The 23,556-nt window shown below is 38.1% G+C and overlaps 6 protein-coding genes and 1 pseudogene across 8 annotated transcripts; 4 read left to right on the top strand and 3 right to left on the bottom strand.

Moving 5' to 3' along the window:
- Window positions 1-263: 263 nt before the first annotated feature.
- On the top strand, window positions 264-1,784 carry LOC106387736 (protein BOLA4, chloroplastic/mitochondrial). Its single transcript, XM_013827646.3, has 3 exons — window positions 264-706; window positions 950-1,017; window positions 1,468-1,784. Exons 1-3 carry the CDS (start codon window positions 377-379, stop codon window positions 1,607-1,609), a joined length of 540 nt encoding a protein of 179 aa, XP_013683100.2. The 5' UTR covers window positions 264-376; the 3' UTR covers window positions 1,610-1,784.
- A 1,682-nt stretch (window positions 1,785-3,466) lies between these two features.
- On the top strand, window positions 3,467-5,373 carry BNAA10G17160D (uncharacterized metal-dependent hydrolase YabD). Its single transcript, XM_013827648.3, has 9 exons — window positions 3,467-3,620; window positions 3,711-3,784; window positions 3,870-3,951; window positions 4,049-4,099; window positions 4,186-4,286; window positions 4,353-4,506; window positions 4,592-4,798; window positions 4,891-5,008; window positions 5,093-5,373. The coding sequence occupies exons 1-9, from the start codon at window positions 3,498-3,500 to the stop codon at window positions 5,143-5,145; spliced, it is 963 nt and encodes a 320-aa protein (XP_013683102.2). The 5' UTR covers window positions 3,467-3,497; the 3' UTR covers window positions 5,146-5,373.
- A 310-nt stretch (window positions 5,374-5,683) lies between these two features.
- On the top strand, window positions 5,684-7,385 carry LOC106387737 (BTB/POZ domain-containing protein At5g17580). The gene is made up of 2 exons (XM_048742229.1): window positions 5,684-5,752; window positions 5,833-7,385. Exon 2 carries the CDS (start codon window positions 6,031-6,033, stop codon window positions 7,375-7,377), a length of 1,347 nt encoding a protein of 448 aa, XP_048598186.1. The 5' UTR covers window positions 5,684-5,752; window positions 5,833-6,030; the 3' UTR covers window positions 7,378-7,385.
- Window positions 7,386-7,831: 446 nt separating this feature from the next.
- Window positions 7,832-8,713, bottom strand: BNAA10G17140D. Its single transcript, XM_013826847.3, has one exon. It carries the CDS (start codon window positions 8,641-8,643, stop codon window positions 8,071-8,073), a length of 573 nt encoding a protein of 190 aa, XP_013682301.2. The 5' UTR covers window positions 8,644-8,713; the 3' UTR covers window positions 7,832-8,070.
- A 4,363-nt stretch (window positions 8,714-13,076) lies between these two features.
- On the bottom strand, window positions 13,077-14,788 carry LOC106387741 (annotated as a pseudogene).
- Window positions 14,789-14,993: 205 nt separating this feature from the next.
- Window positions 14,994-16,475, top strand: LOC106387740 (xylulose 5-phosphate/phosphate translocator, chloroplastic). The gene has a single exon (XM_013827652.3). It carries the CDS (start codon window positions 15,132-15,134, stop codon window positions 16,332-16,334), a length of 1,203 nt encoding a protein of 400 aa, XP_013683106.2. The 5' UTR covers window positions 14,994-15,131; the 3' UTR covers window positions 16,335-16,475.
- Window positions 16,476-16,482: 7 nt separating this feature from the next.
- On the bottom strand, window positions 16,483-18,805 carry BNAA10G17090D. Of its 3 annotated transcripts, none has more exons than XM_013827651.3 (3): window positions 18,467-18,805; window positions 17,375-18,027; window positions 16,483-17,284 (listed from the first exon to the last, which is right to left on the bottom strand). In XM_013827651.3, the coding sequence occupies exons 2-3, from the start codon at window positions 17,980-17,982 to the stop codon at window positions 16,591-16,593; spliced, it is 1,302 nt and encodes a 433-aa protein (XP_013683105.2). In that variant the 5' UTR covers window positions 17,983-18,027; window positions 18,467-18,805; the 3' UTR covers window positions 16,483-16,590. The 3 variants fall into 3 exon arrangements, with proteins under 3 accessions (XP_013683105.2, XP_022549169.2, XP_048598185.1); XM_022693448.2 differs by having other exon boundaries at window positions 17,375-18,057; window positions 18,467-18,795; XM_048742228.1 differs by lacking the exon at window positions 18,467-18,805 and adding an exon at window positions 18,171-18,455.
- Between the last annotated feature and the right edge of the window lie 4,751 nt (window positions 18,806-23,556).

Below are 23,556 nucleotides of genomic sequence, written 5' to 3'. Positions count from 1 at the left end.
TTTGGAAAGCCATAATGGTAGGAAGAGTAAAACCAATGTCCTTAATGAAGCATCCACAATGATCCAAAATATCTTAAACCTTTCGAAGCTCAATAACTATTCTTTTAGAAAGGTCCCTTGAACTTTTGTAAGTCATGTTGATCAGCTAGCAAAGAGAGCCAGGCAAACGGATCAACATTATGTAATTTATTGGCTCACAAACTGAACTATTGTACTCTGTTTTAAGTGAATGAAAATGTTGTTAAAAAAAGGACTTTAAAAACAACATCGTAGTTTCCACACCCAATAAAGCCCATAACTTTGAGTGGCCCAAATCATTTTGCTCACTACAACAAAGCTCTCTCAAAACACTTTCCTCTCAAAACAAGTCTCAGCAATGGCGAATACCTTAATGGCTACAACTCGTCCACTCGTTCGTCTCTCCACCGCAAGAGCGAGCCTTCATCTCCTTCTCCAATCTCCAAAGAGACCCTTCACTTCGTTTTTATCATCTTCCGCCGTGAGAAGCTCCAGTTTGAGATGCGTAAGCGCCGTTTTGTCTCGTGGAGAGTCTACCACGCCGTCGTCGATTTACGGCAACAGAGTTTTCAGGGCTTCTGGGTTTGGTGCTGTTAACATTCGCAGCCGTAATCTCAGTGCTAGATCCTCTCAAATCAACGATGCTGGGTCGATTGATCAAACCCTTATGCAATCCATGGAGCAAAAGGTTGAAACTTTTTCTTCTTCTCATAAGCTAGTGCAGAGGCTTATATGTTAGATTAGTGTAATATCTCGTTCATGATTACACTCACTCTAACCGTAGATCGAATAATCAAGATTAAGTTATTATATCACTAAGTTAAGATCATTAAAGACGAATCATATCTCAGAAGGCATCTGTTTTTACTTCTTGTATTTGTGGTTAAAGTTCCAATTTTTCTCGGTTTATCAACCCATTTTTGTTGTGCAGATCAAAGAACAGTTGAATGCAGAGTCGGTTTCTGTCAAGGATATGTCTGGTGATGGACGCCACGTTTGGTAAGTACTCTTTTGCTTAACTCATTCTTCTCTTTCGAATCATTCGTTATTACCCATAATTAAAGTTGCAGATTTATATGTTTATTTGAAGTATGTTGTCATATTCAGACAAGGTTCACGTTTTGAGTATCTTTTTTTGGTCTTGTTTCATCGAACAATAAATGAAAAGTAAACCGAGCTATAGTAAGAACATTAAGTTGCTCTGTATGGTGTGGAAAACAACAATCCAAAGAACTCTCATATTCAGCCAGTAGCATTCATCTTTTATTTTGTAGAATCATCAAATTTGGGGTCTAAGTTATAACATGTTTTATTTTCTGTTCCTGATGTAAGTTTGAATTCTTGTGGCAGCAAACTTAGATGATAACCAGCAAGAATCATACCTTTTACTTGTCATATTAGATGATTCCATTAATTAACATCAGTATTGCCTAATGTCTTTTTTTGTAGCATCAATGTGGTATCATCGGCTTTTGAGGGACAGTCTGCAGTGAACAGACAAAGGATGGTCTACAAAGCCATTTGGGAGGAGCTTCAGAACGTAGTTCGTGCAGTTGATCAGATGACAACAAAGACTCCTTCCGAAGTTTGAAGCCTCGAGTTTTTTTAATGACACGAAGCCAAATCTATTATTTGAACAGCGGACAAAGCTGTTTTGTTTTATCAGAAAACAAATTTGGATGTTTATTTTTGTCGTTGATGTTGGTGTATCCGACCTGACATCCTTTGCTGTGTTTTAGTAAAATTTCAGTGTTTGTCGTTTGCAACTCACATGAGTACATTTACATAGCTTCTTGAACCTGGATTATAACACAACCACAACACTTAATTTCACAATATGCTTGGGGTAATTTGGAACAAAGTTTTGCCATTTTTTGCATTGCTACATTAGACATAATATTATATCCAATATTAAATTCATCTACTATTTCTTACTAAAAATAACTTTTATGTTTCGGCAGTTTTTTGTTAAGACTATTAATATTTATATTTTTTCAGTTTGCTATAAATAATTTGAAATTATATCATTTTTATTGTTATTAAATAACAGTTATATAGTTTCTTTATGTTGGAAATTTATGTTAAACTACCACATTTGCAATCATGTAATCAAGAGTACTGCAAAATCCCATTCCCACTACAAGTGTACTACTTTGGATAACAATGTTTAAATATTTCATCAGAAAGAAAACTAATAACGTTGTTGAAAGGCAATATCACATTTTGCATTACACTTTTTTTGTTAACAGATTTTGCATTACCCTTATAAACGAAAAAAAAATGCAATCCCTAATAATTAGAACCTTACTAGGTCTTGAAGTGAAAGGAGAAAATGAAAGAATTACACTTGCAGTACAGCAAACTATGTTCATGCCTTCATTTTCTCTCCAAGATGTTCGGAGAAAGATCTCTACAAGGACCACACAGTGATACTGTCAGGGCAGGTTTCCATAGGAAAGTTGAGTTCTCTGTGGCAAGTTATTATGTCTTGCTGATGGACCTGAAGGGGGAACAATAAATACTTGACAACCCTGATCGGATTTCTCGCCGGCAGTGTGTGGCCGGAATGTTGCTACGGCGATTATCGTCGGCAAAATGAGAAGGAGAAGAAGCGGTAATGTTGAAGGAGACATCAGAGAGACGTAAGTAAAGAATAATTGTATCTTGTTGCATTAGAACAGTAACTATATATCATAACGATATCTTTTTTTGCGAAAATTTATTTTAAATCTTGTTGTAACGCTCATTAGTAGTATGGGAAGAGTTGCGGTGTTTTCTTGGGGCTACAAGTGTTAATGAATGACTTTGTTGGCTTTACTTTTTCATCTTCTAACCGAACGTTCTTTGACTTGTTGTTCATCGATTTATATAAGATTATTACAATCACTACTTTTGTTTTAATTAGTTTATAGCGTGACAACACGATAAGTCTATCCATTTCCAAACATGACTAGGCATTTCCATATGTTGCCTCATGTCTAAATTTAGGACACTGATGCACCACGTGGATTGACCAGCTTCATACTCTCGACAGAGAGAACTGAGAAGGCATTATTTTTTGGATGAAACGGAGAAGACATTCATCTTCTTTAACAAAATGTTATTTTCTTGAGAAAGTTTATATCAAATAGAGATATTGAATAATTTATATCCTTAACAATGTGTTGCCCAAGTGAAATTAAGGTTAACTAGGTATATAGACTATGCAGGAATTTTCTTTTGTTTTACCACACAAGCTAAACCAGAAAAGCACACTCTGATTGGTCACTCAAATGAGACGATAACAAATACTGTAATAACGGAGTTATTTTATCAATTATATAGTAATGGGGTCAATGTAGAATTTATACAAAAATATGGGGTAGAAGGAAAAAAGGAGAAAAAAACAGAAACTGTAGTTTGGGAGGAGAACACATTTTTGAACAAAAAAAAAAAAAAAAAAAACACAGAAGACACATTTACGAAGCGGTTCTGAGAAGATGAAACTGTTCGACGCGCACTGTCACCTTCAAGACCCCAGGATTATCAGCAAAGCTCCTCAGCTCATCTCCTCCGCTGTAGCTTCTGGCGTCTCTGCCTTCGCCGTCAATGGAGTCTCCGAGGTTTGATTTTGTCAGAGATTGCCAAAGTTATAGCATTTACATTTTAAGATAGTTTGAATTGAATTTGGGTTTCGTTTGATTTTGGTGTAGAAAGATTGGAACTTGGTCAAAGAGATGGGAGTGAAGTACCCTTCTGTTGTTCCCTGCTTTGGTATCCATCCATGGTACGAACTCTGTCTATATAATATATACATTCAGTTACTGTTAAAGTTTCAGACTTTAAAGGTTGTTGTGAGTGTTTGAGTTCAGGTATGTAGCAGAGAGGAGTCCTCAGTGGTTTGAGACGTTGAAGAGCTTGTTTGAGACCACTCCTAGTGCTGCTGTTGGAGAAGTGTGTCTCTCGTCTCTTTTGTTTTGAACGCAAACCTATTCGTAGAATCCATGATTGTTGTTGGTTGAAGCTGATTACTTTTTTTTTGTCTTTACAGATTGGTTTGGACAAAGGGTCTAAGGGAAGGGAGATTGATTTCTCAGATCAGGTTTTATGATTGAGAAAGATGAAACCTTTGTGCTTTTATATAGTTTTGTGTTCGTTTTTGATCGATAGCTTTTGATGCAAGTTCAGGTTGGAGTGTTTCGTCAACAGCTTGAACTTGCAAAGGAACTGAATAAACCTGCGTCAATTCACTGTGTCCGTGCATTTGGGGATCTACTTGAGATAACAAAGTATGCTCTTTTACTTCCTGTTGTGTGTACCAAAGCAATAGTGTGATGTTATCTCGTGATACGCAGATCTGTGGGGCCTTTTCCTGCTGGACTCATCCTTCACTCGTATTTGGGCTCAGCTGAGATGGTTCCTGAGTTTGCTAAGCTGGGTGCATACTTCTCCTTCTCTGGTTTTCTCATGTCCATGAGTGAGAAGAAAGCCAAGAAGATGTTGAAAGCAGTAAGATTTCTATATTTGTTTACGCACAAACTACAGTTTTTTAGATGGAATGGAGAGGAATCTTGATTTCAGTTCTTCTTGGTAGGTTCCTTCTGATAGGATCTTATTGGAGACTGATTCACCTGATGCATTACCAAAGTCGGAGTCAGGGACTCTCTACTTTGTAGAAGGAGATCCTTCGCTGCTGCCTGAAGAAGGAAACTCATCTCAGGATCTTGAGTCTAATGCTTCCAGTGGTGGTTCGATGAAGTTGCCGAAGGAAACACTTAATCACCCTGCTAATATTCATACCGTATGTTTGTTATTGATTCATCACTGCTTAAACCAGTCTTCTTTTTCATATATCCATGGAATGTTTAAGACCATAATCAATTGCGGTTACAGGTACTTGAGTATGTAGCAAGGTTGTTGGACATGAAGAACGAAGAACTCGCGGAACTAAGCTATACAAATGCTGTTCAGTTATTCTCGTACTCTGGCTCTAAGCTGCTTCTTGAGAGAGGTAAATCACTTCTTTTAGTTTCGTCTCTTCGCATCTTCTGTTTTGGTCCTGGAACAAGTTTTTGATAAGGATTTTTGTCTTTAGGTGCTGCTGATGTCTCTGGTCACACTCAAAACCATTCAACAACACCATCATGAGTTCTTAAGTCATTGTAGTTGCGTTTGTCATTACTCTGTTACGAGTTTTTGAAGTTGGAATAGTGTTGTAGACTCACACTTCTCTGTGTATAAGACCTTTTTTATGACATGTTCATATATGATGATGATAATAAAGATTACAGATTTACATAATATGTATTTTGTTACTGCACATATGTAAATTCATTTGATGATAAGATTTGAGTCATTATTTTTTTGCTTTTTAAAAAAAATTTAAATTTGTAACAAACATCTTAACTTGATTCCTATATCTCCGGAAGTCTCTTGATTCTGTTTTTGAATTATTTGTGTTTTGACCCCATACTTCTCTGCTTTTACCTTCCGTTGTTGCAGAACACATGATGAAACCAAGTACTTTGTGTTGTTGAAGCCTAAGACAAAGACCAACTCATAAACACACACTCCTTCAAGAAAAGATGTCAGATCTTGAAACCAGGTAAGGTTTCTTCATCTGTTCTATTTCATATTAGTATCATCATTCCTGATTTAAACACATAAAAGTCTAAACTATATTCATTTTCCTTGAAGAAACTCGAAGTCAGAGCTTCATATCAACGTTAAGGATGTTCCATTTCATCTCTGCAAAGTATGTTTCTTTCTATTTTCCATTAGATTTATCAAAAGAGAGATTGTTTTCTAGATTTTCAGTTTTTTTGTTGTGTATAGGAAACTATAGCAAAGAGATCAGCGATAGTGAGCTCATTACTGGAGAGAAACAAGATCGATGAGCTTCCCTGTATCCTACAAGATATAGAAGCTGATCCAGAAACCTTCAAGCTCGTTGCTAAATTCTGCTACGGCTACAAAGTGAACCTTTCCTCTGATAACATCATATCCGTTCTCTGCATTTCTTATTACTTGGGGATGAAAGAAGAACACAGCACTGATAACTTGCTGGGGAAGGCATCTAGTTTCTTGGAAACAAGAGTTCTACCCAGCTGGAACGAGACAGTAAACGCTCTTCGTTCGGGGGAGAAGAGTCTCGACAAGCTAGCGGATTTCGAACTCGTGGATCTCTTCTTCGACTCCCTCATCGAAAAAGCTTCCTACGATCCAAGACTCCTCGGTGAACCGATCAAGAATAGAGAGAAAACAACAAGCGAGTATAGACCTAACCCTAGGAGAAGACTGTTTGATAACGACTGGAAGTCTGAAGACTTGATCACTCTCCCGCTTCGGTTTTACGAGCCTTTGATGATCCGAGCAATGGAATCACGCAGCATTCCTGTTGAATACATTGTTACTTCAATCTGCAAGTACGCGAAGAAATGGGTTTTGGACGCGGAAGATAGCGTGTCAGGCAAGAAAAGAGAAGTTGTTGAAGCTGTTGAGAGGCTTTTGCCTCACAAGAGAGGGCTCATCTCTTGCGAGTTCTTGTTCAAGACGCTAAAACATTCCATCTCGTTAGAAGCTAGCTCTGAATGTCGAAATGGGTTTGGGATCAGAGTCAGCAAACAGCTCGACATGGCTAAACCAACGGATCTCAAGATTCTAACGCAAGGATACGGTGAGAAAGACATCCAGCTCGTTAGAACTGTTGTCACTAGCTTTTACTCTAACTACACCAACGAAGAAGAAGACGTTTCTCTTTTCGTCAAAGTAGCGAAGCTCTTGGAGGAGTTTCTCCTCTTAGCTGCGAGTGAGGATGCTTCTTTGAAGCTGGAGGCGTTTGTGGCGTTAGGGGAAATCACGGCGGCGATTTCGCTCGGTGTTTTGAGGTACTCAGATGGGATTTACAGAGCGGTTGATGTTTTCTTGGAGAGGCATGGATACTTGACTGAGTCTGAGAAGATGGAAGCTTGTAAGGTTCTTGACTGTAAGAAACTTTCTAGGCAAGGATGTGAGGAAGCTGCAAAGAACCAGAGGCTTCCTCTTAGGGTTGTTGTTCAGGTTTTCTTTGCTTCTCAGCTTCAGATAAGGGATACAGTGGCGAAAGAGATTAAGGGAGGAGAAGAGAAAGTAGATGAAGAAGAAGAGATTGGGGTTTGGAGTGATGAGGATGAGACTGAGAAGATGAGTGAGAAGCTGTTGGGGATGGAGATTGAGAGTCATGAATGCGTTGTTCATCGTTGGAAGAAGGCGAAGAAGGTAAGTGTGTGGAGACAAGTGAAGAGGAAGTTTGGTTGCTTGACTACTTCTTCTTCGGATGATGCTTGCACCTGTGATGTCAAGAAGAGCAAGAAGAAGAAGATTCATCATCACTACAAATAAATAAATAACTTAAGATAAGACACTTTGTTCTGTTCTTGTTGTTGCTCTCTTTCTTTTTTTGAAAGAATTTTAAATTTTATTCACTTCAAAAAACCTTTGTACAACCTAATGCTATTTTTGTACAAAAAGAAACCCCTATGGAATTGTTTTTAAGAAGAAAATTAGAAGATTATCTACTTCCAAACCATATCTCCATGGCCTTCTCATATTTGTTTCCCCCTTTCTTCCTCAAAGATGTTTGTTGTTGCTTTCTTTCTGACATTGGAGAAGATGTTTTGTTTTTGTTAATGATTATTTTCTCAATTAATCCAAAACCATGAGAACAATTCAAATAAAGCTACAACAAATCAAATTATTCTATAGACTTTGACATGGTATTTTTTAGTTCATACTCAAAACTACGATGTTCCTTGTCTCACACGTCTATTAGGGTTTTGACATTGGAGAAGATGTTTTTTTTTGTTATTGATTATTTTCCGAATTCATCCAAAACCAGAAGAACAATAGAAAGAAAGCTAAAACAAAACAAAATCTTCTATGGACTTTCACATGTTATTTAAGTTCATACTCAAAAACAATGTTCCTTGTCTCACACGTCTATTAGGGTTCAGCTTTTTCAAAGTCTTTCCTCTTTGTTCAAACCATAGTTAACAACCCAAAAAGACGATCAGTTCCTGATCATTCAGTATCAAATCATCTGTTCCCCACGGATAATCTCAAAGGAGTTCTATCGCAATCCTTATCAACGCCACTCTCATCATGATGTTCTTGATTACCTTCGTCTCCCATTCTCATATGATCCGGAATCAGTTTATTAGTACTTCTCTCATTTAGATCCTCTTCTGCTGCTTTTACTCCTCCTTCATCTCCAAGAACTACCACATTCCCGAACTGCACGTGCTTCTCACCATCCCTCGGCGAATTCCCCAGCTCCACCGCAGCCACGGGATGTGAATCCGACATGGCGATTTCCGTGATGCTTCTATTGTTCTTCTCCTCCTCCTCCTCCTGGCCTTTCTCCGGATCGAATCTGGAAACTCTTTGGCTTATGGAGAGGATGCAAGGCTTGAGGAGACAAGAGTAGATGTAAGCCAAGAACCAGAAGAACCAAGGGATGCCAACGAAGAACATACCCGCTTGTAGAAACAGAGGATTTGGATCATGTTGGACGAGGTAAAGCCCGAGAAGGACTCCTCCTGTGAGGATGCATGAAAGAAAGAGAAGAGTGACGATGTATATTCTTGGATCACCTGTTCTTTGATCCATTCGAATTCCCGACCACTAGATCTGAAACACGGATGAACAAGACCTAGAGATCGTGTTTTCTTCTTTCTTCTTCTTTGTGTATGTTCTTGAATTAGATTATGTTTTTTGTCTTTCTCTTTCCTTGTTTTCTTTCTCGGGACAATTGGATGTAACAGAAAATAGGAAAGACCGCTAAAAGAGGGTTTGTTAGTGTTTTTATATATCTATTTATTTTCCTTTATTCGCTAAATTACTATGATTTTTTTATTTTATTATAGTAGTGTCATTGTGAAGTTGTTAAAGAGACTTTTAGGCTATATTAAAGGTGAGATACAAACATATTTATTTGGGGAATATAGCTCTTCCTGTTTTTTAAGTATGGGATTGTGGTAGTATATCATATTCCACGTAAGAAAATATTATATTATCTTATATAATAAGACTACATGGTTTATATACGTATGGTTATCGTGCTATCAACCAAGATGCGACGAAAGTTCATGATGTCTTATATCTAATACATGATCTCCACTTTTTCTATAAAAGTATATCTAATAAAAGAAATTAATGTGTATCCCTGTCATTTTTTTCAAAAAAAAATAACCTGACATTTTTTACATCTCTTAAAAAAACCTGACATTTGTTATCCCGTTAGCCACAATGGTTCCTCCCTTAAAAATGAGTCCATTAACACGTGTTTAAAAAAATTTAGAACTAATCATCAGTTAATCAATTAATAGGGAGTCGATTACGCTGTGAGTAAACGAGGCTTGAATTGTAAAAGAACGTAATTTTTTTAAAAATAAAATTATTAATAGAACTGGAATGCAACAACACTATTAATATATAAAAGTCTATCTTGAGAATGATATGTTTCTCTCGCATTGATTTATGATCATGAGCAATCTAGAGAATCTTCATCTTAAGGTAATAGTTTAAATTGATTCTTTGTAGAACCTATTTGTGAATTTGATTTTTTGACAACCAAATTATCCAAAAGATAAGACAATTGGTATCGGATATAAAAAGTGAAGCCCAACAAAAACAAATATAAAATAAAAACCTAAATAGAGAAAAACGGTAAATTGATTTGTGTCCGCTTCACATAGAAACTTTCTGATATTTCACAAGACACATCATAAACAAGAACTAAAATCTGACAAATCGGAAGATAAAATCGATCATATGATCAAAGATTAGACCAAAAAAATCGATATTTTTTCCTCTGAAATATTTTTTTCAGGTGTTAAGAGAGAAATGGAATTTGTAAAGTTGCAGGATCATTATTATTCCACTAGATATACTAGCTCTACTGACAATCAATTACAAGAATTTGTTTACTTGAATATAGTTTATGACATTGTAAAATACATAATCATGTTATTGCATTATTTGTGCAGTAAATTTCTGACCAAAATATTATCTTAGTGGTCTATGTTTGAATAGGTATATGTGAATCACTTTGCTAAATTACGACTATTGATTAAACTGGTGGAAAAAAAACTCATTTTTTTTCAACTCTTAAGTTTAGTATCAAAGTCATATAACCTTATTAATACAATGTTCGTTGGAATGTTTTAAAACTAAGAGAGATTTCCAGTTATTATTTTATGATGACAATGAGTTTTTCAGTTGTAAATCTTTTTTGTTTTTGCTAAATATCCATTGTAATTTCCAAATTTAAATATCACTTCGTATTTATTTAATTTTCTTGAATAAAATGACTGAACATCTGATGCAACCAATTGCTGGATTAATAACACTTGTGATATGCAAATAATGACTACATAAAATGGTACTTAAAAATAGTGCATACAACACACCCGATAAATATCATATAAAGTCTTTGATGACTTCTCTACAAGGAACACACAATTGCAAATGAAAGTGAAAAAGTCTACAGTGATAAGTGTCTATAATATGATATGTGGTTTTCCAGATAACATGTGTGTAATATGTATGTTTTTGAGATTTTCTCATCCTTTTTGTTTGACATTCTATAAAAGATTACTCTAAAATTTTCAATGAAATGACATATTTTATAAGTTGTAATTTTGGTTAACATGTGTTATCTTCCTAATTTTTCATTTTCACGTTTTTGATAAATTTAGATTTTGTCGATTAGAATTTTTTTTTTGTTAAGCTTTCTTTTCTATCTTGACATCTTTCTTTCAGTAACATTTTGAAACATAAATAATTCAAAACTTTGAGATACATATAATCACATTGATAATCATTGAGTAAGTATGGATGGGCTATTTAAGAAAATTCTTTTTTTCATATTCAAGATATTTAGTTAAGCTATTTCTTAGATTTTAAGGTGAAAATCACCAAAAGAATAGTTCACATCCTAATAGTAATGATTAACATTGAATAAGTCATGATGATCACATATGTTGAGCAATGATTCAATTTCTATAGGAAATGAAATTGATGTTGTTTAATCAGGCGGATATATACTCATATATTTGATTTTATTAGAAATCCTGAAACCATACTATTTGTCGATATTTCTTAGCCGAATAGCTAAGCCTCGCCTTAAACATTAATTGTTAACAGAAAAAAATAGTGATGATGATTGGTTGAGATTTACCTTTGTTCCTTAAGTTTATTTTTTTAATTAAATTACTAATCCTAACCAATCATGAAATATTTTTATTTTAAAAGTTAAACACTACAACATTAGTTATCAAAATCAAGTTTTTAAATTATTTAATGAGTCTTTAGTGTTAAAAAATCTAGTATTTTTCTACAGCAAAATAACATAAATCTAAAATAACAAAAACTACAAACTAAATCATACAACACAAATTTTACATATCTACCGTCCAACCAATAATGTTGTATGATTCGTTTTAAATCATAACAACACAAATTTTACATAATTTGTAGGATGTGGAGATCAGGGAGAAGAAGAGAGAATGCTATGCTGATATAGAGAGGTGCGTTCTGTTCCACGGGTGTTTCAGTTGAGAAAAAGTTGTTGATTCATACTAATGGAGGAGACTTTACAAAATTACAACAACAAAAAAAACTGAATGTTCTTGGTTTTATTTCCTATTGTTTGGGAAAGGTTTTAGCTTGATTCTTGGTTAAGTTCTGAGACATAATAAATCATTTTGTAGGATGATGTTTGGCTAAACTTGTTAGCTTTAAGTTCAAAGTTTCTACAAGTAGTTAGTTAGCAGATTCTTAGCTCTCTTTTTTTTTCCGGTTCTTTGCTCACTTTTTTGAAGCGGTGGGTTATGGGGGTTGGCAATGCAAATCTTCTCCAATAGCAAAAGAGAACTGTGCACTGCGTTGCCTTTCTCCGGTTTGCTATCAACTCATTTATGAGAGGTAAAGATTGTTAGACGATGATGATAATGTGTTTCTGTGAATAATGTCTTTTTATTTCTTATGCATTGTGTTCTTTTTGTTGTTGAGCAGCTTGAAGAAGGCGAAAAAGTTTGGTTAGGACTTAGGAGCCAAGAATACAAATAATGTACAAGTAAGTTTTAAGACGGCAACACATATCTATCTTTGGTTCTTCTGAACTTGAATCAGTTAGTTTGAGGACCAAACATGATTGGTTAACTGTTTAAGTTCCTGTATTGCTCATTCAATCCGCATGAATCATATGTACATATTGATTTGTTTTTTGAAGGTCTTCGCTGGGGGAAAGCCTAGATGGTATTCGCTGGGGGAGGCTATTTATGGAATCAAACAAGACTCTTTGATTGTGTAGAAACAAAACTCTCTCTCTCTTTAATTGTGTAGAAACAAGAGCTTCTTTAATTCTGTAGCACTCTGCCCTCTCACAACTTTGTAGCACTTTGCCCTATCACTGTTGTGTAGCTTACCAATCAAAATCTAAACTTACAAAAAAGCCATGAGAAACTTTGCTTTTAGATTGATTAGATTTGGTTAAACAAACTGGGCGACACATAAGAAAAAGAGAGCTCGAACTACTGAGATCACACAACACAGCCCTAACAAATGAACTCTAATAAAACAGTATGATTAACTGATGACCAGAACCTAGTTTCAAGTTTACAGACGAGCAATAGAAGCCGAGAGGATTCCAAGGTCTCGATTGAGAACAGTTAACGCGGATTCACACTCGGACACAATTCTAGTTACAGAAGACGGCTCTCCAGCTACTGTTCCTCCTGATGATCCAATCGAAAGTGCTGCATGCGAATCTCTTAGGTTCTTCAAGTTCGCTAGGAACTGTCACCAAACAACACACACAAGTCATGAAGCTGAGACACCTTTTGGATGATAAGATCAAATATCAAGAGAGAAGGACGTTTGGGGTTACCTCGAGAAGCATATTACATGCCCTCCAGTAAACGGTTGGCAGCAAGATAGATTGACAGAGAAAAATAGTTATATACTGATTATCATATTTTTTTCAAATCTATTGTAAGCTGATCTGGGTTTGATAGGGAGAGAGAATGAAAACACCAGTACCTTTGTGTAGATTGTGTTGAAAGCTCTAGCAGTTTCAAGAAACGATTCTAAACGAGCCCTTAGTTCAGTTTCCACTTCTGCATATTCTTCGTCCCGGTTGTACGCGTGCATGCTTAAAAGCAAAGGACATGTTTAACAAACAATCTAAGATCTTATGTCAATATATATATTCAACTAAAACAGTTTAATATTCGTTGGACGACAAGTCAATACTTGATAAATATTCAAAATTTGAAATCTTGGCTACATCAGAACCAGAAGCTAACTAATAACATTTTTCAGGTAGTGATATAGGTTGGGTGAATGGAAACATCACAGATGAATATTTCGACTCTGATGAAACAGAGTATTGATCTAGTGAGTCATTCAGTTTATAGTCAAAAAGTAATATGGAGCAACCAAAAGTAAAACACACCTTTGCTGCCAAGTCATCAACTTTTTGCTGAAGATTAGAGAGAATCTTGGCCTGTTCCGAGAGTTTTGTCTCCAGTTCTGAAACCTCTGGTCTGCAAATAAACTTTGACTCAATGATTACAGGAGAAAACATTGAGTCAAGAGAAAGGGATATAACTAATAACTGCTAAATCCAAACTTCTGAAGCAAAACTTACATATGTTGGTTTGGAAAAGTAAGTTTAAATCTTGATATTTTCTGAAGCAATCCATAACCCACAATCACTAATAACTACAAAATGTGATATATAACTTGAAGATAACAGGAGGGGAAACAGTGGATAGATAGACTGGATTTGCACATCAGCAGGGAACAGTTACGCTCTAACAAAGGAAGAACCTAGAATGTAGTAGAAAAGAATCAAGAATATGAAAGACAGCTATCAGACATAGTATACCAACCTCCATTCTGGATTATCCGAGAAGAGGCTTGCCTCCACTAAATCAACAATATTGCGTAGCATTTCCATTCTATCTTCATAGGTTCCATGTCCCTAAAAGACAATGTTGAGTGTTCAACTTTACAAAATAAAAGTAAAGGAAGTTTAGATATAGAAAGATGCGTACTTGAATGGCTTCTATATCTACTGTTGGTGTGAACCCCAGAAACTTTGCTATCTCTGCCAAATCTAAAAACGAAAAAGTTCACTTAAACAAACTATTTTTCATGGTACCAATAAATCAATGGAAGCAAACACCATAGTCTATCTATAGGAAGCTCAAGTAATAATGGAAAGGGCAACAACAAGATCGAAGGAAAGGCTTACACTGAATACGAACAGTTTCCTCATCACGAACTCCAGCATCTCCTTGGAGATTTATCACCTAATAACCTTCAACATAACCCAAAGAAGCACAATAAGTCAACACCAGGAGACTCTCCATCCATAAAAAGGAACTCAATTCCAAAGGCTAATCAAGCAACTTAAACAGACTCAATTCTACATTGAACCATGTGTCAACTTCTCCACTGTGAAAACCAAACCAACAAACACAAGTCCAAGTTCTGATCATATACTCCAAAACCCAAAATGTACTAGTCTCATTGATATTAAGAAGATGCATAAAGTTGTGGAGAGGAAGAGATATTCACTTGAAAAAGAGCCATTCGAGAAGAGCATAACGCTCCATCCCAGCGAAGAGGAGAGACTGAGCAGGAGCATTAGCCCTCGCGTAACTAAGCCTCCCCCAGCTTCTTCTGTATCTCTTCCATCTGCTTCGCCGCCATTAATACTCCCACCACCGATTCCGACAACGACGATATCTCGAACCTCGAGAATCCGACACTAACCACGTGTCCTTGTTTTCTCTCCAAACTAAAAAAAAACCTAATTTACCAAACTCCCGTTATAAAGATCAAATCTTGGCCGTCAAATACTAAATCTCAAAATTTTATTGGAATAATAAAAATGGCTACAGATTTTATTATATTAAGCAGAGTCCAAGAACAGAGCTTTCAAAAAAAAAAAAATTGTATTTTTCTCCCCAACGGATCTCTGGCGTTTAGTTTAGTACAAAGCCAAACAAAAAAGTTGTCTCATTTATCATCTCTCTATCTCTGTTTCTGTGTTCGTAGATTGCTGTTTGCTTGCTTAATCAAATATGATCTCCTTGAACCTATCAGCTTCCCTAAACCCGGGTCTCACCCGAACCCGCCAAAACCCTACCCGCTTCTCTCCTCTCCACGCCGCCGCCGCCGATAAACCCTTCAGCTGCCAATACCCACTAAGCCTCCCACAGATCCCCACTCTCCAGATTCGCGAAAAGCCCTTCCTTTCAATCCTCAAAAGATCCAGATCCGTCGCCGCCGCCACCGGAGGAGAGTTCGAGTCGTCCGAGGAAGCGGCGGCGAAGGAGAATAAGAAAGCGAAGAATCTCCAGCTAGGGATAGTCTTCGGCCTCTGGTACTTTCAGAACATCGTCTTCAACATCTTCAACAAGAAGGCTCTCAACGTCTTCCCTTACCCCTGGCTCCTCGCTTCCTTCCAGCTCTTCGCCGGCTCCGTCTGGATGCTCGTCTTATGGTCCTTCAAGCTCTACCCTTGCCCTAAAATCTCCAAGCCGTTCATCGTCGCTCTCCTCGGACCCGCGCTGTTCCACACCGTAGGACACATCTCTGCTTGCGTCTCCTTCTCCAAAGTCGCTGTTTCATTCACTCACGTGATTAAATCGGCCGAGCCTGTGTTCTCTGTGATTTTCTCGTCTTTCTTGGGAGACACGTATCCTTTAGCTGTTTGGTTGTCGATTCTACCGATAGTTATGGGTTGTTCTTTAGCTGCGGTTACTGAAGTGTCGTTTAACTTGGGTGGCTTATCTGGAGCTATGATTAGTAACGTTGGGTTTGTGTTGAGGAACATTTACTCTAAAAGGAGTCTACAGAGTTTTAAAGAGATTGATGGGTTGAATCTTTACGGTTGTATCAGTATACTCTCTCTGGTTTATCTGTTTCCTGTTGCGGTTTTTGTTGAAGGGTCGCAGTGGGTTCAAGGCTACCATAAGGCTATTGCTTCTGTTGGGAAACCGTGGACGTTTTACTCTTGGGTTTTGCTCTCTGGTGTCTTCTACCATTTGTACAACCAGTCTTCTTACCAGGCGCTTGATGAGATTAGTCCTTTGACTTTCTCTGTTGGGAACACGATGAAGAGGGTGGTGGTGATTGTCTCCACGGTTTTGGTGTTTAGGAACCCTGTTAGGCCTCTGAATGCTCTTGGTTCAGCTATCGCGATTTTCGGGACTTTCTTGTATTCTCAGGCCACGGCTAAGAAGAAGAAGATTGAAGCTGGAGATGATGATAAGAAGAACTGAGAGTGCAGCTTCAAGCTTTTTAGTTTAAGCCTTTTGATTATTATTCCTCGTTTTTGTTGTTGTTTTTCATTTTCATTGTTGTTAAGACTCTTTTACTTGGTTCTGGTCTGATTCTGAGAAGGGTTTAAACTTTAATCTTAAGCAGAGATGAGTTAAACTTATTAATCTTAAACTCAGTTTCTTCCTAATACAATGACTTGGGATTCAATTCAAAAACTGTACACGTAAGAAAAGAAAGAGAGTGTTCATTTGATCACTACCAAGAGTAATGGCGGAACCTTCTCCGGCTAGTCCTCCTGAAAGGTTTACAAGCCAGAATGCTAAGATCAACAGCAGCAGCAAGCGCCATGAAGATAGCTGCATCTTCAACACAAGTCACATGCCTCATAGCCAACTGCACAACCGGCTTACTGCTTTTCCCTTCCCCTTGCACTCTCGAGCTCATCACAAACCCTCCTCCAGAGACACACTGTCCTAAACCCGAGTAGTCTCCGCTGCTCTGCGGGCTTGGGATCGGCGTAGCTGCAACAGTCAGCATCTGTTTATCCATGTCGATCAAAAACTCTCCTCCTTTCTCAGCGCTGATGAGTATCTCCGACATTAAAACATCTCCAACTTCTTGCCCGTTTGAAAGGATATGGAACCTGCAGCAGACAGAGTCTCTGATCCCCCGTTCCCGCCAGGCTTCGAGCTTTCCCCACGGCTGCCAGCTGTTTGGTCGGCACGGGTCAGGCCTGACCACATGCCAAGCACCAGGGTTGGACTTGGCTACCCAATCACAGCCAGTGGATGGGACAAAAGGAGTTGTTATGAAAGCTGCAGCAACCGCAGAGCCAGAGAGATCATGTATCTTCACTTTCCAGCCTTTTCTCTCTCGTCTCTCACTCCCAAGCTCGGTTCCATCCCCTGAACTTGACCAGTATCCGTTCAACGGATCCACCTGTGACACCCTGAAGAATCAAAAACAAGCTTATCAGTAAATAACTTTTTTTTAACGCTGGTTAATTATGCTATTACAAACGAGGATTATAATATGTTACCTGTCTCGGCTAAACTTGCAGCTGAAGATAGGTTGCTTAACCGAGCCACGAAGCTGAACTATCTGAGGGCTCAAAGTAGTAACATCCTCGAACTGGAAAACATATCTAGGATCAGGATCTAGCTTCACCCTCAGATGAAGCTGTGCACCACCATCTCTCTTGTTCTTTCCAATACCTATCCATCCATTAAACAGAATCACTGGCTTTCCTTCTCCCCATTCAGGACCTACCTCCAACTTAAACACCCCAATCTGCTGTCTTTTAGCACCAACTCCGCAGTGAGAAGAACTCTTTTTACCGGCGAAAACCGAAATCTCCAAGTGAGCGTTGGGGTTATAGAAGCATCCAGGTGTCAGGAGAGCTCTTAAATCAGACTCTTCGAGATAAAAGCTTGTGGAGACGCTGTGATGGTCAGGAGCTGCGTCTAAGGAAGGCATCAGAGGGATGGATGTGGTCTGAACAGGGAAGCCTCTGAGTTTTATCTCGCAAGAGCATTGGGAACATGAGTTCTTCTTCTCGTCCGAGGTTGAAGCAGGGTTTAGGAGATACTTGGGGCTTCTTAAGGCAAGTGAGCCAACTGAAAGACGGATGAAAGCTTGGGGATCCATTTGAAAAATCAGAGATGTTTCCTCATGGTGGTATGATCAATCAACCTGACAAAGCCAACACCAAGACAAAATAGACTAAACCAAAGTTAGTTTCATCCTAAACCAGTTTTAACAGAAATTGAAACACACAGTTGAAAACTTTAGCTAACGGAATTAGACAGAGACAGGGTTAAAACAGAGCTAATTACTTGCACCAGAATCAAGTCCTCACTGGATAATTGTTAGTGTTGTTCTTTTATCAGTCTTGAGCTAATAATCTCTAAGAAACAAAGAAAACTCAAGCTAAATCTCTGTCACGTCGACCTACTTGAGACCAAACAGCAATACACGACGAACTTCGTTAAATTAACAAAACAAAATTAAAGCTGGTGTCATCAGAGAAGAAGCCAAAAGCAATTGAAGTCAAGTGAAAAGAGTTCAAATTGAATATGATAATGAAGCCTAGCAGGAAAAAGCTATAAACTTTATGGAATCTGATACAAACCTGTATAAACCCGAAAGCATTATCTTCAAGAAACTTTGATAGATCCCAAGGAAAGCTAGGACCTTTCAAAATCCTTTTAAAAGGAAAAATACTTTCTTTCTTTTAATCAAGCTGGGGTTAGGAAAAAATGTGAATAATGAAAATGGTAGAATCAAGAGAGACTTTAAATTGGTTAAAGACAGAGACTTTATGATTACGATGAGAATTCGATTTTGGGTTTTCACAGAGCACAAACAAAGAGAGAAGCTTTTCTCTCTTCTTTCTTTCTCTTTCTCTCTCTCGTTCGCTGTGTAAGTAAAAAATATTCTGAGACCGAAGAAAAAAATTGTGATATTGGCTACTACGAAATTGACGGGGAGAATATAAACTCAATTTAAGTGTTTCTATTTTTGTGCCTTAATGCAATTTACGTCACACGTCCAACAATTATTTTGGCTTTTCATTGGTCCAAACTCCATAATATGTAACTCGACCATGTTCTGTAATATAAAAAATTAATATCGAAATTCTTTACCGTATATACTAGTCAAAATCGAAATTTGTTTAGACAATAAGTCATATAGATAATTTAATTTAACATATAGATATGAGTTGTTCAAAAAAGAGATATGAGTTTCTTCCATCAATTTAATTATAAATATTTTCATATTATTAATTATGTTTATAATTTTAATATATATATAATGTATACAAATATACATTTTAGGCTGAATAATACTTAAAAACTGCCCACTCATATTCTATCACATCACACTGTATTTTTAATTTTCAAATATATTTTCGTCTGTCAAATATTTTGTATCTTGAAATATTTTTATACATTTTAAAAGATAATTTACAGTTTTAACTAATAAATATATATATATATATAGTTATCAGTATATCAAGCTAATATTTGTTGTGTAAGTTTTTTGGGTTGGTAGTAAATAGAGTTACAGTATTTGTGGTATAAGCTCCAACATGATCTAATATTTATACCTAGTTTTTAGCTTAAAAAAGCCCCATCCTCCTCTGAGCATATTGAGTTACGAGTGAGAATAGTAAAACTTTTAAATAAATGGTTGTTCACTATTCTATAAGCATTAACTTCACGCAGTCGAATTATTGAACTTAGAGGTAGGTTAATAGTGTTTGGTGGAAAACAAATACTAATAATGCAATGGAAGTCAATAACTAAATGATACAGTAATAACAATTTTTTTTTTAAATAAGGGATAAACAAAAAATTAAGAATATAAATGAGAGAGGGATGGGTACGTGAATACAGCTGGAGCCATGTTTCTTCTCTTCTTTTCCATTCAATATTTACACACAAATACTAAGAAAATAACGAAAAGCAAATAAAAATCTAATCACTTTCAGACACATAAGCCTGACTTCATATCCCAACTGTCCACTTTATTTTATCAGATTGTTTAAGAGTGCAACTTCAATTATTCTTTTCTCCTAAATTACAACTATTTGATGAAATAATGCAGTAGTAGCCTAGAAGAGGTGATCATCGAAAATTTGTATACTATTTTGATGAGTACTTGAGCAAATAATATAGTTAAGTACAACAAAATTAATTAAATCTGTAATGCTTTTTTGGTTAAAAAATAGTCATTTTTAACTAAAATAAAAATAATCTGAAAAAATCTTTAATACATAAGTGATATACACATAAATGAAGATATATGTTATATATCTAAATCATCACATGCTTGTTGAAAAATCATCACATGCTTATTTATATCATTTACATTAACTGTTATCCTATTACAAAACATTAACTAATTATTCATGAGGAAAAATTCTTATACTAAATATATATATGAACCAAACATGAACTAACATATATGACCATGACTCGACGAAAGATTCTATTTTCACCATGTTTTAATGGTTGGGAAATGTTGGTTAAGCTTGCATCCATTAAGATCTTGTGTTCATTTATTTATGGTCTGTTTGGATTATATAAAATTTGATACTTTCAGGACATTTTTTAAACCAACTTTCTTTTTTTTTTTTTTTGGTCAAACATTCATTCATTAATTATGCTAAAGGTTCAAAACTCCACTAGAGAGGGGAATTCATACAGAAAAGAAGAGCAGACTTAGCTAGCTCATCAGCTACACCATTCTCCAAACGAGGAATGTGATGAAAAGAGATAGAAGTAAGAGAACTACTCAACACGCATATGTCGTGGACGATCCCTTGAAGCTCAATGACAGAAGAGTTCGTCGTGAGCAGTGACACAAGACTGCGAGAGTCTGAAAAACATCTTAGGTCTTGAAATCCTAAGTCAGTTGCAAGTTCCAACGCCATTTTAAGAGATAGAGCCTCTGCCATTAAAGCAGAACCGACATATCGCTTTGCATTAGCGCCTTGTACCATCGTCAACCCCATGTGATCTTTGAAGCACCATCCCATACCACCGATCTTTGAAGTTGCATCCCACGCCCCATCTGTGTAACAAAGAGTAGCAGAGGAACTATAGTTTTGATCAATTGCTAGCGGGGGGGAAGGAGGCTTTGGCGGTAGTATAACTTGAGCGAGGCTCCATTCCTTTGCATCTCTAATAGCCTTATTGAGGACCTCTGATTCTGTAAATTTTTTGTCTTCGAACAGGAGCTGGTTCCTGCAGGTCCAAAGGTTCCAAAGCAACCAAGGGAACAAAGGTTTACTAACCCCTGTTGGTGGGAGAGTAATCATCCTCTTGCTATTCTCGATCAAACTCAGGATTGTTGGGGTTGCTTCACTAGGTTTGTGCATAGCTGGGAGGAGATCCCATACCTTTTTCGCAAACGGACATTGAAAAAAGGTGTGGATCTCACTCTCATTAGCGCCACACTTCTTGCAAGATGTTGTAGCCGCAATACCCCTTCTGGCCAGTGCTTCTCCCACTGGTAATGCCCTATTGGCCAGTTTCCACAAGAATATTTTTAGCTTTGGGGAGGTCTCCACATTCCAAACACAAACCTTCCAGTTGAAAGAACTATTCCCTGCTTGCTGCGTTCTGTTACCGTCCGCAAGCTTAGCCATTGCATAGCCAGACTTAGTGGAGTAACAGCCCGTCTTCTCCGGTAACCACACGATAGTATCTTCCATATTGAGCGAGCTGGGTTGGATGAGTCTAATATCTGCTTCGTACTGCGGTAAATGAGACCGGATCTCTGAGACATTCCACTCTGCAGTATCAGCCTGAAGGAGATCTCTTACTGTCATGTCTTTTTCCTCAAAGGTTGGCGGGCCTATGGGGCGTTGCGCACCGCTGGTAGACAGCCAGTTCTCTGTCCAGAGGTTGACATTCCTGCCATCGCCTATGGCCCATCCAAGACCAAGTTTTAGGACCTCACGTCCCGCTAAAATTCCACGCCAACCATGCGATATAGCGCCACTAGAAGAACATTCCATGAGACTCTCGTTGCGACAATACTTGCCAAGTAGTGTCTGACCAAGTAAGGAGTCTGGGTTCTTTAGCAATCTCCAGGTTAGCTTAGCTAGTAAAGCGTCGTTGAAAAGTTCAATGTCTCTAAAGCCGAGCCCCCCAACGGATTTCGGGAGTGTGAGTCTGTCCCACGCAATCCAGCAGAGCCGTCTCCGTTCCGGTTTCTGATCCCACCAGAATCGGGTTAAAACCGATTGTATTTGTTTACAAAGGGACTGCGGCAATTTGAAGCAGGACATAGCATAAGCAGGCATTGCTGCCAAGACTGATTTTAGCAGGACTAGTTTTCCAGCACCCGAGAGAAACCTAGTCGTCCAGCCGTGGGATTTTTGTCTGATCCTATCAACCAAGGAGGCGAAAATGTCGCGCTTTCTTCTCCCGAAATGCTCCAGTAGCCCAAGGTATTTTCCTATGCCTCCTTCCTGTCCTATACCAAGGGCTGATTTAACATTTTGCTTGGTGCTCAGCATCGTCTTGGAAGAGAAGGTAATTGCAGATTTATTGCGGTTAATACATTGGCCGGAGGCCAGCTCGTATCTCTGCAAGATCGACACTAAGGCTTCGCAGCTGGCACGGTCAGACCGGCAGAAGAACATGGTGTCATCAGCGAAGAGGAGGTGGTTTATCGGTGGACAGGACCGTGCAACTTTAACACCCGCTAAGGATCCCCTCTCTTGCGCTTGGTTACAAAGGCCGGACAGTACCTCCGTACACAGGATGAAGAGGTATGGGGAGAGCGGGTCTCCCTGCCTCAGCCCTCGAGTAGGTAAAACCAGTCCTTGAGGCGCTCCGTTTACGAGAAAGGAGTATGAGACCGAGGAGACACAAGCCATGATCCACGAGATCCACACACTGTGGAAACCCAGCCGCTCCATAACTTCTCTAAGGAAATCCCATTCAATCCGATCATAGGCCTTGCTCATGTCTGTTTTAACCGCCATGGTGCATCTCTGCCGAGCAGCCGATGTACGGAGATAGTAAAGGATCTCATGTGTGATAAGAACATTGTCGGAGATTGCACGTCCCGGTACGAAGGCAGATTGATGTCGCGAGATCAGATGGGACAAAAGAGGTTGGAGCCGCTTGGTGAGGATTTTTGCAATGATCTTGTAGTGAGTATTACACAAGGCAATCGGACGGTAGTCCGCCACCTTCCTGGGCCCGGAGATCTTGGGAATCATCCTTACATGTGTTTCGTTTTGGCGTTTATGCAAATTCCCGGAGGCGAAGAAGTCTCGGATGTCTCTAGTGATGTCAGGGCCAATGATTTCCCAAAAGGACTGATAGAAACCCGCTGAGAACCCATCCGGTCCTGGCGCTTTGTCCACATTAATAGAGAAGACCGCTTGCTTGATTTCCACATCTGATGGTACAGCAATGAGCGCATCGTTCATCTCAGGTGAGATTCGTGGAGAGATGACCTCTCGGACCACACTTAAATCTCCGGTTGAGCGGGAAGAGAAGATGTCTTGGTAGAAAGACTCGATGGCCTGCACAATCTGTTCTTCTCTAAAGAAAGCAGTCCCTGTTTCATCTTCTATTACCGCAAACTTATTAAGGGCCCTTCGGCCTCGGGTGACTGAGTGGAAAAAACTCGAGTTCCTGTCCCCGCAACTTAGCCACTGAATTCTACTTCTTTGTCGCCAAAATTGCTCCTCCT

The sequence above is a fragment of the Brassica napus genome, chromosome A10, assembly GCF_020379485.1.
Source record: "Brassica napus cultivar Da-Ae chromosome A10, Da-Ae, whole genome shotgun sequence".
Taxonomy (NCBI): domain Eukaryota; kingdom Viridiplantae; phylum Streptophyta; class Magnoliopsida; order Brassicales; family Brassicaceae; genus Brassica; species Brassica napus.
Note: the sequence above shows the minus strand (reverse complement) of the source record. Positions and strands in the feature narration are given on the sequence as shown.